The sequence below is a fragment of the Schistocerca cancellata genome, chromosome 5 (genome assembly GCF_023864275.1).
Source record: "Schistocerca cancellata isolate TAMUIC-IGC-003103 chromosome 5, iqSchCanc2.1, whole genome shotgun sequence".
Taxonomy (NCBI): Eukaryota; Metazoa; Arthropoda; class Insecta; order Orthoptera; family Acrididae; genus Schistocerca; species Schistocerca cancellata.
Window position 1 is genome coordinate 316,731,026 of NC_064630.1, and position 20,588 is coordinate 316,751,613.

A 20,588-nucleotide genomic window follows, 5' to 3' on the forward strand; every position below is an offset into this window, starting at 1 on the left:
TTGCAGTCCAATAAACAATATAAAACAAAGCAGGTTCCAGACAACCTAACATGCTATAAACAACCATCAACGTTTTTTGTTTTTTAGAACTGCAAAATCTAAAAGTCAAAATTAGTCATCAGAACCAATCATCTAGCCAGTTTTCTAGCTGATTTTGCTGAGTCCAAGAGACCAATTTGTTCCTTTCAAGATTCTGTAATTTAGAAGATTTTTAGTTAAATAATATCCAAATACAAAAAACCACTCAAGCTTATACCATGCCATATTTCCAGAATCTGTTTCAATAATATAGCACCCCAAGCTTTCCACGCACTGTGGTATTTTTAGATTTCCCTTATCTAGCATTTTAAAGAAGATATTTCAAATTTTAGCTTCTGTTAAATATTTTATATATGGTGGCTGTACTAAACTTCAGTGAAACATGTTTGCAGATGAACTACCAACATTAGAAAAGATCTTCCTTTTTTATAGCAAAATAAAAGAACAAATAACTTTATAGATAGACTTATTAGTCTTAAAATCCAGTTTTAGTGTCATTCAAAATCCCATTTACCAGTAATTAAAAAAAAAACAATGAAGCTATTATTCCAGCCAAAGGCTGCAACTATAACACACCACAGTCAAAAGCCGATGAGGGAAATGGAAAACATTCTTGGCAGGGTACAGCTACATCACACATATTAAAGAAACACTATTTAACAGTACAATGTGTTGTGCATTTGAAGGGTGAAGGACTATGAGAACAGCAGTTTTACTAAGATAAGAGGAGACACTCCTATTGTTATGTATGTGTGTGAGTTTCGGCTTTTATAAGTATCTGGCATCATCAAAATGTGTTAACACCTTGTGTCTAAGAGCACTTGCTGTCCACGACAGTTTACTAGGTTTTATTACTTAAAAAGTCTTTGAACTGCTTACACATCTGGGACCTATTCTGTAAGGCTGCCCTTTGTGTGAACCATCTACAGTGTGGCACTGTGTCACATGCTTTCGAAAAATCGAAAAATATGGAATCTATCTGTTGCCCTTCAGCTGTGGTTCGCAGAGTATCTTGAGAGAAAAGTGTGCAAGGAGGCACTGAAGCCCCACTCATATAGTGTCAACAGGATATGATGGCATCAGGTAGTGTCATACGCTTTTTGCAGTTCAAAAAACTGCCTACAAATGACAAAAACAAAAGGATGCATTTAAGTAAAGCTGGCTTATTATTAATCTTCTGATTTTTTTAAATAGACTACATCCCTGGCTCTTATAATTCTTTGTCGAATGGGATTTTACAGTATCTGACAAGTATGCACTTAACACAGTTTTGTTCCATTTGTGGCTACTAGCTTTTGGAACGTGGGATATGACTTACTACTGAATAATCTCTAACGTCAGAGGATGCATTTGTACCCTGAGAAATTTTCTTCTGGGCTTATTTGTTCAAAGCGCTTGTTGGACACCTGTTAACCTACAACTGTTTATCAGACTCGTGGTCCAGTATTTGGGCCACAAGATTATTATGAGCCTTGCCTGTGGTACACTGACTGGGCTACAGGTCAACTTCACATGCCTGGCCCACAGTACAACAATTTGACTCATGATAATTCTTATTCTTACTATCTCTTTGTATCACCCTCAGTTACATGTTATTCTTGGTTGTGTTGCCATGTCAAAACATATGTTCTCAAATATTAGGAATGTGCCCCATAAAATATTTTCAAAACCTAAGTGTTTTGATGACAACAGTGAGCATTATGTTGATACTTCAGCTATTGACAATAATACTAGTGACATCATACATCCTGTATGACAAAAATGCAGTCAATTACGTAGTTACTGAAGATGATACCGCCAACAAAGATCAACTACCAGAGCCCTGGATTTGGAAAGAAATATGAACTCCACTGAATTGGTCGAAGAAGGGTGTTACAGAAACACCAATTTTTAGAACAATGGCCACAAATTATAAAATGTTTGCTCTTTGGAAATGATGATCTGGCCACCAATACGGACAAATTGAGCAAAATAAGATCTGTGATCAAGTATACGATTCAAACATTTAAATAACTGAATATAATGAGAAGGGACACCATTATCGATGAATCGCTCACACAATTTAAAGGATGCATACCTTACAAACAATTCAGTCCATAAAAATGGGCATGATTCAATATTAAATTTTACAAATTATGAGAGTCACATTCAGGTTATTGCTACGACTCTAAAATACATGCAGACCACAATATGATAAAATGTGATGATAGCATCTCATCTTAAAGTGTTGCACAAAAAGCTATCATTGTCAGTATTATACTGAGGACACAATTTATACCTTTGGTACTCTTGACCACAGTTATTTATAGCAATATTGCACAGTTGTAAAACAAATGTCATTGGCTCGCGAATAGAAAGAATTTGCGGAAAGAATTTTTTGTAAAGTAAGGTTAAAGAGGAGGGGAATACTGAATTATGAGCAGAAATTGAATATTCGCTGTAAAATGGAAAGGTAAGCAAGCTGTTCATATTATGATGACAAAACACAAAACAGTAGAAATGAACACACAAGGGTCCAGTAATACTTCAAAACTGAGTTGTGTTATTGCGTACAACAAGGAAATGAGTGGAACTGATCGGGAAGACCAATCATGAGAAAATTTATGAAAGGGCATCAAAAAATTTTCTTTTATCAATTTGCTATACTGGTCTTCTCGATTTGTACCTTTTGTGCAACCAAATAAATAATTGGAAAAAGCAGAGTTACAGTGATTATAGGATTGAAATGACTCTTCCACTACTGAAGAATGTACCAAAAACAAATAATTAATGATGAGGACGAGTTTCATACAGAGATTTATAAGAGAGACTGCACATGAAACACTGGGCCCATTTTCATTTTTCCCTGAGGGCATGAAGCTTTACTGTTTGGTTAAATGATGATGGTGTCCTCTTGGGTAAAATATTCCGGAGGTAAAATAGCCCCCCATTCATATCTCCAGGCACGGACTGCTCAGGAGTATGTTGTTATCAGGAGAAAGAAAACTAGCATTCTACGGATCGGAGCATGGAATGTCAGATCCCTTAATTGAACAAGTAGGTTAGAAAATTTAGAAAGGGAAATGGATAGGATAAAGTTAGATATAGTGGGAATTAGTGAAGTTCAGTGGCAGGAGGAACAAGACTTTTGGTCAGGTGAATACAGGGTTATAAATACAAAATCAAATAAGGGTAATGCAGGAGTAGGTTTAATAATGAATAAAAAAAATAGGAATGCAGGTAAGCTACTACAAACAGCATAGTGAATGCATTATTGAGGCCAAGATAGATACGAAGCCCACACCTACCACAATAGTACAAGTTTATATGCCAACTAGCACTGCAGGTGCCGAAGAAATTGATGAAATGTATGAGGAGATAAAAGAAATTATTTAGGTAGTGAAGGGAGACGAAAATTTAATAGCCATAGGTGACGAATTCGATAGTAGGAAAAAGGAGAATAGGAAATGTAGAAGGTGAGTATGGATTGGGGGTAAGAAATGAAAGAGGAAGCCACGTGGTAGAATTTTGCACAGAGCATAACTTAATCATAGCTAACACTTGCTTCAAGAATCATGAAAGAAGGTTGTATACATGGAAGAATCCTGGAGATACTAGAAGGTATCAGATTGATTATATAATGGTAAGACAGAGACTTAAGAAACAGATTTTAAATTGTAAGACATTTCCAGGGGCAGATATGGACTCTGACCACAATCTATTGGTTATGAACTGTAGATTAAAACTGAAGAAACTGCAAACAGGTGGGAATTTAAGGAGATGGGACCTGGATAAATTGAATAAACCAGATGTCGTACAGAGTTTCAGGGAGAGCATACGGGAACAATTGACAGGAATTGGGGAATGAAATAAGTAGAAGAAGAATGGGTAGCTTTGAGGGCTGAAGTAGAGAAGGGAGCAGAGGATCAAGTAGGTAAAAAAATGGGGGCTATTAGAAACCCTTGGGTAACAGAAGAAATATTGAATTTCATTGGTGAAAGGAGAAAATATAAAAATGCAGTAAATCAGGGCTTAACAACTGGCCGGTTTTGAGCGTGAGTACTCGCGTCTGCTCAGGCACGTGCTCGCGAGCAGGTGCAAGGTCGCAGAGTAGGGAGGGAGGGGAAATGCGCGTGCACGTATGAATAGGACCGCAGCGTGCCTATTGAATTTGCGCCAACTGTGTAACGTTAAAAGTACTACGATCAGCTCTAACAGTCACTTCGCTGGTTAAGAGTCATGTCAAGTCGCCGTTGTGTAACCCCAAACATGCTTTCGCAGTTCAACCCCCATTGGGAGGAATTGTATTTGTTTACAGAAAAAGATGGTGTTGCAAAATGTTTAGTATGTCACAAAACGCTGAATTCTTTTAGGAAATTTAATTTGCAGTGACATTATATGTCGTACCACGTGAAAGACTACGGAAGTGGAAAATCTGATGGACCAGATCGTGCACAGGAAGTTATTAAACTTAAAAGGAAGCTATCCGAAGAAGATCTGGATGACGAAGAAAAATCAACTAAGGCAGCTCGCAGAGTGAGCTACAAAATTGCTTTGTTTTTAGCAAAATCCCTGCGCCCCTTCACTGATGGCGATTTAATAAAAGATGTTTGGTAGTTGCAGCGGAACATTTGTGTCCATCTCAAGTTGAACAGTTTCGGATTGTGCCATTATCTGACATGACCATTATGTGTCGCATACAGGACATGGCAGACGACGTCCAGAGCCAGCTTGCAAATATCTGTAAAGATTTTATGGCATATTCTCTAGCTCTGGACGAAAGTGTTGATATCACTGGAACAGCGCAGCTTGGCATACTTATTAGAGGTGTTAATAGAGATCTTCAGGTGAGGGAGGAGCTCCTCGATGTAATAGCCATGAAGAACACTACAACCGGAGGTGATATTTTAAGCAGTGCTGAAGAAAGTGTTGAAAATATAGGATTTTCGTGGAATTCTTTAGTTTCAGTGTGTACAGACGGTGCACCAGCAATGACATGGAAAAAAAATCAGGTTTTGTTGCGCTGTTGAAGGAGAAAATACAAAAACTGACTGTGCCGAATGAAATAAGGGGCGTTCACCGTGTGATCCACCAGGAAAACTTATGTGCAAAGAGTATCACTCTAAAAAATGTAAGGAAGCATGGGCTACAACACAGGCAATTTAAAAGCTTTCTTGAGGATGTAGAAAGCCTGCCTTATTACAGCGAGGTCCGCTGGCTTAGTCGGGGCGAATCATTAAATCGATTTTTTTGCCTATTAGATGAGATAAATATGTTCATGGAAATAAATAACATGTGTGTTCCTGAATTGAAAGAGCCTTCATGGAAATGTGATCTCGTGTTCTTAGCAGATTTAACTAGCCATCTGAATGCTTTAAACATTTCCCTACAAGGTAAAGATCTGATAATTATTCATTTCATAGATCGAATACGAGCTTTTAAAATCAAAATTGACACTTTGGGTGAGTCAGCTGGAAACAGGAAATCTAGCTCATTTTCCTAAATTATCATCCATGCAAGATGTTCACAAAAACAGAACTTTATTCACATAGTTTAGTTGCCATTAAGGAAGAATTTGATCAACGCTTTCAAGATCTGACAGCACTAGACAGTGATTCTGATCTGTTCACCTCTCCATATTCAGGGAATATTGAAGAGATTCGTCCTGAGCTGCAACTAGAAATTATTGACCTGTAGTGTGAGAGAATACAGAGACAAATTTCAGAACAAGAAAAACATTTTGGAATTTTACAGACGCTTCCCTCAGGATAGATTTCCTCATTTGCACAAACTGCCTGCTACAATAATATCAATGTTCGGTTCCACATATGTTTGTGAACAACTGTTCTCTGCAATGAAATGTAACGAGACGCGCCTGAGAAACGCATTGTCTGGTCGAAATTTAAACTGCACGCTGCGCCTACAATGCACAAGAACAATTACTCCGAACATAGACGCAATTGTAAAGGGCAAAAAGTACAAGATAACCGAGAATACCACACTTCAGTGACACCTTTTATTGTGTAACAGTTCACACATTAATACGAATGTAGAGGCATACACTAAGCTAATAAAATTATGTGGCACGTGTACATTCTCCTTTATATGTTTCATTTGTCACGGTAATAATTCATGAGTGATATCCCTGCAGGTGGCCGCGGATTTACATTGACTGGTGGCAGCTGTTGTGTGCCCCACGTGACTCTCCCCACTCTCCGCTCTGGTCCGGTAGTGGGGGTAGCATGCTCACGCTGCTCCGTGCTCGCGCCTTGCTGCTCACAGCTTGCTCCGCGAGCACATATGTTGTGAAGCTCTGCAGTAAATGAAGCAGGCAAAAGGAATACAAACATCTCAAACATGAGGTTGACAGGAAGTGCAAAATGGCTAAGCAGGGATGGCTAGAGGACAAATGTGAGGATGTAGAGGCGTATCTCACTAGAGCTAAGATAGATACTGCCTACAGGAAAATTAGAGAGACCTTCGGAGAAAAGAGAACCACTTGCATGAATATCAAGATCTCAGATGGAAACCCAGCTCTAAGCAAAGAAGGGAAAGCAGAAAGGTGGAAGGAGTATATAGAGGGTCTATACAGGGGTGATGTTCTTGAGGACAATATTATGGAAATTGAAGAGGATGTAGATGAAAATGAAATGGGAGATATGATATTGTGTGAAGAGTTTGACAGATCACTGAAAGACCCGAGTCGAAACAAGGCCCCGGGAGTAGATAACATTCCATTACAACTACTGACAGCCTTAGGAGAGCCAGACCTAACAAAACTCTACCATCTGGTAAGCAAGATGTATGAGACAGCGAAATACCCTCAGACTTCAAGGAGAACATAATAATTCCAATCCCAAAGAAAGCAGGTGTTGACAGATGTGAAAATTACTGAACTATCAGTTTAATGAGTCACAGCTGGAAAATAGTAATGTGAATTCTTTACAGACGAATGGAAAAACTGGTAGAAGCCGAACTCGGGGAAGATCAGTTTGGATTCCGTAGGAATGTTGGAACACATGAGGCAATACTGACCCTACGACTTAGCTTAAAAAATAGATCAAGGAAAGGTAAACCTAAGTTTCTAGTATTTGTAGACTTAGAGAAAGCTTTTGACAATGTTGACTGGAATACTCTCTTTCAAATTCTGAAGGTGGAAGGAGTAAACTACAGGGAGCAAAAGGCTATTTACAATTTGCACAGAAACCAGATGGCAGTTATAAGAGTCAAGGGACATGAAAGGGAAGTAGTGGTTGGGAAGGGAGTGAGACAGGGTTGTAGCCTCACCCCGATTTTATACAATCTGTATATTGAGCAAGCAGTAAAGAAAACGAAAGAAAAATTTGGAGTAGGTATTAAAATCCATGGAGAAGAAATAAAAACTTTGGGGTTCACAGATGACATTGTGATTCTGTCACAGACAGCAAAGGACCTGGAAGAGCAGCTGAACGGGATGGACAGTGTCTTGAAAAGGGGATATAAGATGAACATCAACAAAAGCAAAACGAGAATAATGGAATGTAGTCAAATTAAATTGGGTGATGCTGAGGGAATTAGATTAGGAAATGAGACACTTAACGTAGTAAAGGAATTTTGCTATTTGGGGAGCAAAATAACTAATGATGGTCGAAGTAGAGAGGATATAAAATGTAGACTGGAAATGGCAAGGAAAGCGTTTCTGAAGAAGTATAGATTTAAGTGTCAGGAAGTCTTATCTGAAAGTATTTGTATGGAGTGTAGCCATGTATGGAAGTTAAATGTGGATGATAAATAGTTTAGACAAGAAGAGAATAGAAGCTTTCGAAAAGTGGTGCTACAGAAGAATGCTGAAGATTAGATCGGTAGATCACATAACTAATGAGGAGGTATTGAACAGAATTGGGGAGAAGAAGAGTTTGTTGCACAACTTGACTAGAGGAAGGGATCGGTTGGTAGGACAGGTTCTGAGGCATCAAGGGATCACCAATTTAGTATTGGAGGGCAGTACGGAGGGTAAAAATCATAGAGGGAGGCCAAGAGATGAATACACTAAGCAGATTCAGAAGGATGTAGGTTGCAGTAGGTACTGGGAGCTTGCACAGTATAGAGTAGCATGGAGAGCTGCATCAAACCAGTCTCAGGACTGAAGACCACAACAACAACATTGACCCAACAGCATCAAAATCAAGACTATGTAGAGTTTGCATGGAAAATAAAAAACAGATGTGAGGTTCCAATGCAAGTACCTGTATGTTTCAAATGATATCACATCCTTCAATATTACTGACTTGTGTTGTACCTTTTTGGAAGAGCGCTAATTATGTGAATTGTTAATGTACTCAAGAATTGGAGATAAATGGTACTGATTTATATTATACTGTATAGATAGATGATAAATCTTTTGAAGTATTTCTAACAATTATTACATGAGGTTGTAAGTGAGTTGGCTCTTAGGCATGTACTAATATTCTGTAAGTCGTGCACGATTGGCACATCGGACAGATTTGCCAAACCATGGAATTTCCCAAAAGCCTGGCAATCTTTTTTACATTTTGGGTCCAGGCTGCTTACCTTAAATCTTAGGTTAACGGGTAGTAAGATAAACTGTGGTGGAGACAGCTTCTCCCCAAAATTTCATAGGTAATTTCGCGTCCAACATCATCATCTCACTTTTTCCATGACTGATCTATTGAGTCTCTCTGCTACATCATTTTGTTCCAGAGTGTGGATAATCATGGTTTGATGTTTAATTCTTTCGTACTTTAAGAATTTCTTTGAGTCTCTTGTTTACATACTTCTTTCATTATCATTTCATAAGAAATAACATCTTTCACTTGTCTGATTCTCTACAAACCTTCAAAAATTGTGAATAATCTTGAATACTTGGTATTTACTGCTGACAATGCAAAACAAAACAAAACAAAAGAAAAAACTGTCAGAAAATAATTAGTGCTAGAAAATATTTAGCTCCTCAATTGATAAGGTTTGCGTTTAACTGCACAAATAAAGAAGTACTAACCCCAAAATCCATTTAGATTTAGAAGTGGGCTGTGTGAAGGAAAACCTAGTTTGCAGTCAAAGATATAATGCACACTATCAATCGATCTACATATCTGAGGCCACTCACCAAACTTTTTCATAATTATTCCACCACATCTGATTGTAGAGGGACTAATCTTCTATGCCATAGGTTTCACTGTTAGACAGGGATGCACACTTTGGTTCAACATAGTGATGACTTTGTTGATCCAGTTTCCACATTCCACTGATTAATGATGTTCTGACTATCAATTTCCTCTCTGTTTCATGAATGTGGCAGTATCTATAATCAATATTTTCCAACTGTCTTGTTTTTACTGTGTTAATTCTTCGCTACGAGCACATATTTGTTGAGTTTTAAAGGCTAGGACTGCTGGGAATGTAGTGTGCGTAATTGCAACTGTGCTTTTCATTTGCTTGAACAGCTGAGCCATTAAGACTTGAATTCCTGCACACCTCATTCTTTCCTTCCTGTAGTACTTTGTTTTTAATGGAATTTCCCAATATTGGCATGTTGGAGATTCTAAACCCCTTATCACTGGTGTTTACTCGTTAGGCTGGTCTGCTTGTAATATACACTACTGGCCATTAAAAGTGCTACACCACAAAGATGACATACTACAGACGCGAAATTTGACTGAAAGGAAGAAGAGGCTGTGATATGCAAATGATTAGCTTTTTCAGAGCATTCACACAAGGTTGGCGCCGGTGGCGACACCTACAACGTGCTGACATGTGGAAAGTTTCCAACCAATTTCCCATACACAAACAGCAGTTGACTGGCGTTGCCTGGTGAAACGTTGTTGATATGCTTCGTGTAAGGAGGAGAAATGCATACCGTCACGTTTCCAATAGCAGAGCATGGAATCTGTGGGTTCAGGAGGGTAATACAGAACACCGTGGTGGATCCCAACAGCCTCGTATCACTAACAGTCGAGATGATAGGCACCTTATACACATGGCTTTAACGGATTGTGCAGCCACATCTCGATCCCTGAATCGAGAGAGGGGGACATTTGCAAGACAACAACCATCTGCACAAACAGTTCTATGGTGTTTGCAGCAGCATGGACTATCAGCTCAGAGACCATGGCTGCAGTTACCCTTGACGCTGCATCACAGACAGGAACGCCTGCGATGGTGTACTCAACGACGAAGCTGGGTGCACGAATGGCAAAACATTATTTTTTCGGATGAAACCAGGTTCTGTTCACAGCATCATGATGGTCACATCCGTGTTTGGCGACATCGCGGTGAACGCACATTGGAAGCACGTATTCGTCATTGCCATACTGGCGTATCACCCGGCGTGATGGTATGGAGTGCCACTGGTTACACGTCTGTTATCTCTTGTTCACATTAACGGTACTTTGAACAGTGGACATTACATTTCAGATGTGTTACGACCCATCGCTCTACCCTTCATTCGATCCCTGCGAAACCCTACATTTCAGCAGAATAATGCACAACCGCATGTTGCAGGTCCTCTACGGCCTTTCTGAACACAGAAAATGTTCGACTGCTGTCCTGGCCAGCACGTTCTCCAGATCTCTCACCAATTGAAAACATCTGCTCAATGGTGGCCGAGCAACTGGCTCGTGACAATACACCAGTCACTACTCTTGATGAACTGTGGTACCGGTTTGAAGCTGCATGGGCAGCTGTACCTGTACACGCCATCGAAGCTCTGTTTGACTCAATGCCCAGGCGTATCAAGGCCATTATTTATGGCCAGAGGTAGTTGTTCTGGGTACTGATTTCTCAGGATCTATGCACCCAAACTGCATGAAAATGTAATCACAGGTAAGTTCTAGTATAATATATGTGTCCAATGAATACCCATTTATCATCTGCATTTCTTCTTGGTGTAGCAATTTTAATGGCCAGTAGTGTACATACTACCCACTTGGCCTTTCACTTTCATATTAAGATCATTCAATTTGTTTCAAATGATTCTTGACACACATTCTTACACAGATCAACAGTTCTCCAATCTAGATGTTAAGACTGTTCTCAGGAGACTATTCACTGAAGTTCTTAGTCATCGTAGATTTGTTTTAATTTCTCCTATGTTTCTTTCACAGTCATAGTGTTCTGTAGAGACACATAAATAGAAGGGTCAACTGACAAGATTATTTTAGCCCTTTCAGTACATGTTTTAATCTCAACTGTGATCTTGCCCAGTATTCATAGCTGCAGATAACTCAAGCCAACTGTGGCATTTTGTAATTTTCTCTTGCTTTTAGTTTTTGGAACTCATGTTTGGGTTCAGTAAATGTGTATTGTATTGAGATGGACTTTTTTGATTTAATGGATACATTCTTAATTTTCCTTGCTTCAAATAAACAGCAGTTTTGTGTAATACTCGTTCAGTGGGTGGACTGGGTCCATAACCTGTTGTTTTTGAATCTTTATTTTATTTGAACACCTGCCTTTCTTTGAAACCAAAGGAAAAAAAATTACTTTAACATAGAAGTAACAGCACACAAAAACTATTACTAACTATGAAAGCACAGAGAAAAGAATGAAAAGGTCCATACCAACAGCCTGAGCAATGGTTCGAAGGTGGTTTTCTAGTAGAGGTGTGAATTCCAATTCATTATTTCCAACAGAGTCTAAACTACAACATCCTAATTATGATTAATTAGTAAGACCTACAAACAAAGTGTCAGATTCTGCAATAAGTACAGTCTCTGCTGAGAAAAGTTTATATACAGATGATCTGCTAATGGTAATGAATAACCACATTTTAATTGCATTGAAGCAAGATTGTAAATAACATTTTTACTGTTTATACTCACCCAAGAAGAGCAATAACAACACCAGAAATATATGCAATTAATCCTGGTTCTGTCTTTGTAGCAGTGTCAACCTCAGCATGGCAATATGGACAAATCATGTGAGTTGGCTGTGGGCCCACAGGAACCACTGTTGTGACAATTGTTGGCCCTCCCGATACTACAGCATGCAATAAAATGGATTTATCAGCTTTGCATAAACAAAATCTAACTTGAAAACACGAAATGACTATTGTATTGTACACAGAATATGTTGATAAAATATGAATCAATGGAAGCGGCGAGTAGAAATATCAACAAGGATTGCTGCTTGCCATAAAGAAGACACATCGAGTTGCAGACAGGCACAATTTCCGGCCCGAGATGCTGGAGCTGGCAGTCATGTGCACATGAGGTGTACAAATGTTGTTTGTGTGTCTCTTTTACTGGTAAAAAAACCTGTATGTGAGTGTCTTTTAAACGTGCCTATCTACAACTTGACATGTCTTCTTTACAGTAAGTAGTAATCTGCCTTTTCCTACATTGTCAGTAAAATAGGACCAATTCTAGTAAGCACAAAGAAATGAAAACCAATTTATCAGAGCTACACATTTCTTATGGACTGAAATAAAAAAAATTTGCCAGACTAGTAATTCAGAAAGTAAATATTAAATTTACATTTGTATATCTGTTCCCACATCAATTATTACCTATAATGTTTGGCTGGACATTTGATATTAACATCAGCTCACTCATTAGTCACAGACAGTATAAGATATTCTTGCAAGTTGTGGTGGAAGTACAAGCAGTATTTTTGTTGAGAGAGCAATAAAATTCTGTCTTCATTAATTACAAACCACAACCTGGACTAGTATACACTTTGAGGGACATACTAAATCCACTACAGTTGTACTTTATGAATCTTTTATTTGAATAAAATTGTACACACGGCCTGGGCTTCAGGATGTAGGGCAGGAGTAAAAGCAAAGAAATTGTATTCTTAATGTGAAGTACTTTGTACACTGACATCTTCCATCATTAAGTTTAATATGAGGTTTGTTGGTTTGGCCTCATATTTTATACTATTGTTTTATAATTTTATTTCTTGAAAATTTTATTATGCATTTGTATTACTTTAATTTCATGACAATTGCATTTTACATTGCTTGTTTTCCTTTTCTTGTTTGCTCTGTATCAGGCCTGTCTTAATTAATGCCACTCATGCAGTAATATGGTTTTAGCGCTATTAGTTGTGGATAGTTTTGAGAGAAATTGTGGTGGTGTAGGCATGTTTTTAGCTACGATTTTTTCATTTGTCCCTCCCGCCGACCCTCGGTATTCGTTCTGGCAGCAGCCACTTCAAGACGTGTGTTTACTGAGGCATCTCATTGTGATTTGTGCAGCAGTCTGCTGACTGATCTTGCTGGGCGACCACAACATGCTGCAGGGCTGGGCATTTGTATGGTATGCTACTTTTAAGATTAATAAAATGGCATTCTACAGCATTTATGCCTCCACTTTACTTTCTTAAATCTGTGCCACATGTCCAGCCAATCACTATTGGTTCATAGGTTACATTATTCTTTTGTCCAGCCAAAAATGAAAAAATAACACTATTGTTAAAACTGTTTATGATGTCAACATTAGTCTCTCTCTTATCTAAATAGGAACAGTTTCAAATCTTCTAAGGCTTCCAGCCAAATCAAGTGGCTTTAGATAGTACTGGTACTACAGTTACATAAGGATGAGGCCAGCAAAAACACGGCAACAGCCAAGGAGCATTTGGCTAAAAGCTCATTGGTGTTTACCTGTTTGACAAGGTTGGATCTTATTCAGCCGAATCGACACAAGACCATGCATCTGTGCAAGTAACAGTACAGTATACGGGCATCTGGCACATGGAATAAATTTTATATGGTTGCTGCATGGAGGTGAATTAATGCCCAGTGTCAAAAAGTAACTCACTAGTCAATGTTTTCAAAGTGTCTAGTTGTCTGAAAGAAATGGGCCTTTAAAGTGCTTGCGATGAGCATAATATTCATTTCCAAGGATGAATGCTTATTTGTTGATGTTTAATTGTAAAACTTCTACTGCTTCAAATGGTTCTTGTACATATAGCCTAGTGATACATCTCTTATTTGATACTCAATCTCTATATGAGAAATATCAGCTATCTTCAACATTTTCATTTTCAAAATTGTGTAATATGGCAAACCAGGAAACACTACAATGAAGGGATTGATGCTGGGACTGATGTACACTCCAATCCATAAGTTGCAAATCAGACAAATATTTATTATTATTACTACATTGCTTTTGTCTAACATTCTGGTAAATTGACATAACACTGGCTCTCCTTAACAGCATTTTTAGACTGTACATTTCAAAACAATTGTAAAATATTATTCATCTAAAGAATAATTTATGAAAATGTTCGTATTAAAAATGAAAATATAATTAAAAAGTATATTACAATTTTCTGTCTCAATTGTTTCAGAAAGCTACTTTGATGATTTTGTAATAAAAACTTATTTCTACTGAAGTTTTGTTTATATAAAACAGTCAATACACTTCGAAAAGCAAAACTGTGAATCTGGACTCTTGCAGAATTGTAAATTTTCTTCATCATGTTAATAAGACATACAAAAATTTAATTACTGTAATGTACAAATAACTCTGTACTTTAACCAAGTTCAGTATGTGACAGTTCGGAGACAGATTACTTAATTTTGGAACGAATAATTCTCAGTTTTTGTCAAAACTGATGACATCTTTTGAGAACTTATGTTTCAGTACAGTGTCAAAATGAATATAAACCTGTCTGTTATTTATTAGAATGTGCGAATGAGATCCTACATGCACAAATATCCAGTTTTTATTATCTGTGGTGAAGCAATGACAATCACATGATGATAAATGAATCAGAAGTTAAATAGTAACATCATAGCTACCCACTACAATTTACACCAGCAACTGTAACAAGCTTTAAGAGTTATTTTGAAGCAAATTCACATTAGTTTTAACATTAATTTATTGTACCATTTGTAGTGGGTTGTTACAACAGAGCAAAGTAAGTGACATAGTCTGAGTTCTAGAAAAATATGAGGAGCTGCTAAGTATATGATGCTGACAGTTACTGTCAATAAAAATGGTCAAGACTGAAGATTTTTCTTTCTCACAGATCCTACAACACCTTTACATGTGCAGCTAGTTAAGATGTCATGTTACATACCTACAAAACACAATGTCTGTCTGGTAATGAGTATAGTCAATGGCGGACTGGGACTGTCTAAAAGCAAGAGAGATTTTTATTGTCTTACCAAAAGCCAATGCGTGTTTAGGTACATACATCAGCCTCTTAACACGAGGGAAAATATTAGACGTACCAAGGAAGATATTACTTTATGACATGAAATACACTGCTGAAATTCTGAAAGTTTTAAAAGATGTTTTCTGTTAAACATTAATAATGGATTATAAAAATATATATTTTATTTGATCATCACTTTAAATTTCATATATTCAATTATGTAAAGCTAACAGTCTACACAAAAATCACTGGCATTTTTTCTAAATTAATTAAAGTCAAATCTTAGAGCCAAGTCATCTTGCCATTAAAATTTGTGTGTTGCAGGGCACTGCCCACTTAGCACATGAGGTAACACCTTTCTTACGTAAAAAAAATGCATTCAACGTTAGTTCTTTTGTGTGTTGCATTTACTACTTCAGTATAATATGGAAGACTGACCACCTTTATTGTTGTTCTACAGTAGCTCAAATTTTCTATGGTGATTTGATATGTCATATCCTTACAAAACAAGTACGGTAAAACTTACATGAATGCCCAGGAGTGAAGGGGCTAGATGGTGGTACTCCACCCACAGCCTGGGAGTAGCTTGGAGGTGCAGCTGGAGGTGGCCCATATTGTGGAGGTACAGGTCCTGCTTTGTTCATTTTGTTCTCTGGAGATGACAAAAATGCAAATAGACACATACAGCTTTGAATTAAAACCAAATTATCAGGACTGTACATAAATAAGATTTCTAAGGTGGTCATCTAGCTCGTAATAAGTGAATATTTCTTGCGTGACATTAGCACCAAGGGAGGAAGGGGGGGGGGGGATTGAACCCACATTGGAACTACCGTATGACTGCTTGTTACTTGAAGTTTCCTGTGATCAATGACATTTCAAGAACTTCAACACAAAGGATACCAAATAAGTCAATCACACGATCTACACAATATACAACCACTAGACTTTACTGCACACCAACATGTTTCAAAGTGAAAAACTTTGAAAGACGTTTTAGAATAGTAATTAATACTATATTTTGTTTGAATCTCATTGTGCTTCACAAGGTATGATCCAATTAGTTTTATGCCCTTGCCTTCATCCAACAAAATCAGCTGTGGACACTTATGAAAACAGTGTTTTTCACTTACATCTACACCTCCATCCATACTCTGCAACCCACCATATGGTGCATGGCAGAGGGTACCCTATACCACTACATTCATTTTCTTTGCAAATAGAGCACGGTAAAAATGACTATCTATATTCCACCATACGAGTCCCAATTTCTCCTATCCTATCTTTGTGGTTCTTGTGCAAAATGTATGATGATGGCAGTAGAATCGTTCTGCAGTCAGCCTTAAATGCTGGTCCTCTAAATTTTCTCAATAGAGGTCCTTGAAAAGACCACCACCTACCTTCCAGGGACTCCTATTTTAGTTCCTTAAGTATCTCTGTAGCACTTGATGTTGAACAAATCTACCAGTAACAAGTCTAGCAGCCAGCCTCTGAATTCCTTTGATATCTCTCTAATCCAACTTGCTGCAGATCCTGAACACTAAGAGTACTCAAGAATAGGTCTCAATAGTGGCCTATATGCAGTCTCCTTTACAGATGAACAACGCTTTCCCAAAATTCTCCCAATAAACCAAAGCTGACCATTCACTTTCCCAGCCACAATCATCACAAGCTCATTCCATTTCATACCACTTTGTGATGTTGACTGACATACTATTAAAGCTGTATTCAAACATTACAGAATTATTTTTTTTATTCATCTGTATTAACCTACATTTTTTCCACATGCTTGTAACTCAGTTAACAGTCTGCAGTGGGGCAACATATCAAAAGTTTTGGGAATCTAACAATGGAAAATCCAGGCTGGAATGTAACAATACGAGAGAAGGAAAGTTGCTACTCACCATATAGCAGAGATGCTGAGCTGCAATAGGCACGATAAAAAGATTCACACAATCATAGCTTTCGACCATTACGGCCTTTGTCAGCAGTAGGCGCACCCACGCACGCACGTAAGCGCAACTTGCACACACATCTGCAGTCTCAGAGAGCTCTCTGCTGATGTGTGTGCAAGTTGTTCTTGTGTGTGTGTGTGTGTGTGTGTGTGTGTGTGTGTGTGTGTGTGTGTGTGTGAGAGAGAGAGAGAGAGAGAGAGAGAGAGAGAGTGTTTTTTCTGCTGACAAAGACCTTAATGGCCAAAATCTATGATTGTGTGAATCTTTTTATTGTGCCTATCACGGCTCAGCATATCCGCTATATGGTGAGTAGCAACTTTCCTTCTCTTTTGGGAATCTAGTAATGTGGAATCTTATTGCTGTCCTTAGCCCATGGTTCACAACATATCATGTGAGAAATGGGCAAGCTGAGTTTTGCATAAGTGATGCTTTCTAAATCCATACTGATTTGTGGACAGAAGCCTTTTGGTATCAAGGAAATTTAGGATATTCAAACTGACACTATATATTCAAGAACTCTGCAGCAAACCAATGTTAAGGGTATTGATCTATAATTTTGCAAGTCCATTCTTTTACCCTTCTTAAATACAATACTGTTCTAAGGTATTGCATGCTCTTGATTGCATTGATGTTCTTTTGTTAGTTACATATCTTCGTGCAGAAATGTAAATGTATTTTTTTTTGGGGGGGGGAGGGAGGGGAGGGGTGCATGGCAACAATGTGATCCCATACTGCCAATTATTGCCTCATTGCTCTGCATTAACTGAGGTTTGGCATTCACTAGCTCTAACCTGAAAGCGTTGCTGGATTTTTTTACATTTTCTTCCTATTGTGCTTGTTTGCATTTAGCATCATGGTGTCCGAGCTCAAGCTCAGCTGAGTCAAAATCTGCAGAAGTTGATGGCCGAAGCAAATATGGAAAATTTACCACGAAGAAGGTGCCCATGCATTTCTTCACCCTAGGAGGACAGAATACTTTGACGAATAAGCCTGAGGAACAGGAGTGCTACTTCACTTGAACTGGCAAACCATGGCAAGAGGCAACGGGAGCTGATTCCAGCTCATCAGTCATAAGGAAAAGACTGTGCAATGGGAATAAGAACTAGAGATGCCAAGACGAAGCCATTTTTAACCGCTGCAATGAGGAAAATGAGGCTGGCATGGGCCAGACTGCATGTACACTGGACTAAAGAGCAGTGGAGAATTTAGGCGTTTTCAGATGAAAACTGATTTGATTTTTTGGGACACAAAAACAACTAGGTTCATAAGTGTCCCTGTCAAAACCATACAACATAAAGAAAAAAAAAAAGGAGTTTAAAATGACTACACACAAAGCCCAATCAACGGAAGGAAAGGCAGCTAAAAAAACAGGAACTTGAAGTAAGTCCATAAAATACGCCATAGAGAAACAGAGGTCCTGAACTAATGATTAAATGTCCTTCACCTTATTGCCATGACAGATAAAAAGCAAAATGTGTTTGACAGCCCGTGCACCATTCACTCAAACGGCCAATAACTCAGACAGCAAATATAAATGAGAACTTAAGTGGTTAAAAAAAGGGCATTCCATCAAGAAATGGCAAACCATCAAAGGTTGAGGGCAATGAGCACAAAGTGGTGTGGGAGCACCACTTAAAGGTGATGGCTAAAAAGACAGTGACCAATATGCAACCAAGTTAAAATGATCTCACGGCGAGAGGGCCGAGAGGAGGTTGTCCAAGCTGCTGAGAGGGGCTTAATTCCCCGGAGCTTGTTCCCATGAAGCCAAGACCAATGGTGATACCACCTGCAGACAGACAACACAGATCATTGGAGGGAATGGAAGAACTAGACGGCCAAGGTATGAGGACTACAGCCTTCACAGCAGCATCAGAGGCCTCATTTCCCGTCAGATTGATGTGACCAGGAAACCACATAAACATCACAGTGACACCATCAAGAGTGAGCAAGTGACAGCTTTACTGGATCCATTGCACTAATGGATGAATGGTGTAGAGTACACAGAGGCTCTGATGTGCACTGGGAAAGTCAGAACAGATGACGCAATTGAATAGGCTGTGTGTCCAGATATACCGCGTGACCTGAAACAGGTTGAAGAGCCCAGCTGTACATACCGAGCAGTGTTCTGGAAGCCAATACCGAAAAATGTCAGTGCCAATGACGAAGGCACTCAATATCGTGGTCAGTCCAAGACCCACCAGTGTACAAAATGGTACTACCATGAGGTTCCATGCAAAGGTCATGAAACTTACAGTGATAGAGCGAAGACGGAGAAATGTCCTTAGGAAGCAAATGAAGGCCAATGTGAACAAGGGCCGCCACATAAAGCCAAAGTGGTGAAGGGTTCACACCTATCAGGAAAGAGACAGGTAGCACAAAGTTAAACTGCCAGAGCAATGGCCAAAAGTGAACTCCAGGATATAACAGAAGAGGGATGTGCCCCATTCTGGCGATCAAAAACTCACTACTACAGGGCACAGAGGCTGGAGGATCCTGCTCCATGAGATCTACAGAGGTGTTAGCATTCTCCTTTTGTCAGTCTGCAGAGTCCATGGCAGAAAAATGGTTGGAGATGCGCACCGGTGATACGGTGGTCAACCGGGCGAAGGTATCACGTGGCAACACTGCCAAAGAGGATCTCAGAATCGGTGAAGGAAACGACCATTTGCGGTTGTTTGATCTCTCTGAGCCTTTCCAGTTGGCAGAGGAAGACTCAGGTGTTTGTTGGCTGGAGGAAGATAAGAAGTCTTCGTGGGAGTATTCCTTCTGTCCTTTCCGGGCTCCCAGTTGTGTAGCAGGTGACTTCACTTTGCTTTAGGGCACAAAAACAACTGGGGTCATATGCACCCAAGTCAAAACTACAGAACACGAAGACAGAGAAGAGTTAAAAAACGACTATAAACCAGTCCCAATTGACGTAAAAGAAGACATCTAAAAACTGGGACGTAGAGAAAAGGCTAAAAAGACACCCTACAGAAACAGAGGTCCAAAACTAAAAATTAAATGGGCTTCGCCATATTGCTTTGGCAGATAAAAAGCAAAACGTGGTCAAAAGTCTGCATGCCATTTGCTAAAGGAGTCGATAACTCAGACGGCAAACCCAAGTGGGAATGTACACGGTTAAAGAAAGGTCATTCCTTCAAGAAGTGGCGGGCATTTAAAACTTGAGTGCAATGAGTACAAAGTGGTCGGGTAGCGCCACTTATTAAATGGCTAAAAAGGCAGTGCCCAATACACAGCCTAGTTAAAATGACCTCCTCCTCCTGGCAGGAGGGCCATGAGGAAGTCGTCCAAGCCGCTGGGAGAGCCTCAATAAGCCAGAGCTTATTCCCGTGAAGGGAGGACCATTGACAATGCCAAAGGGACACCACCTCCTGACAGGTGGCAACTCAGAGATCATTGGAGGAAATATAGGAACTAGTGGGCTGACGTACGAGGACTGCAGCCTTGGCAGTAGCGTCAGCAACCTTGTTTCCTGACAGACTGAATGACCAGGAACCCACGCAAACA

At 39.1% G+C, this 20,588-nt stretch overlaps 1 protein-coding gene across 1 annotated transcript in view; it reads right to left on the reverse strand.

The window, feature by feature from the left end:
* LOC126188004 (LITAF domain-containing protein) overlaps positions 1 to 20,588 on the reverse strand; it is a 67,170-nt gene that overhangs the window by 25,431 nt on the left and 21,151 nt on the right. Inside the window, exons 2-3 of the mRNA XM_049929421.1 lie at positions 15,650 to 15,775; positions 11,838 to 11,994 (exon numbers count right to left, since the gene is read on the reverse strand). Coding sequence (XP_049785378.1) covers positions 11,838 to 11,994; positions 15,650 to 15,767 — 275 coding nt within the window. The 5' untranslated portion in view covers positions 15,768 to 15,775. The remainder of the gene's footprint in view (positions 1 to 11,837; positions 11,995 to 15,649; positions 15,776 to 20,588) is intronic.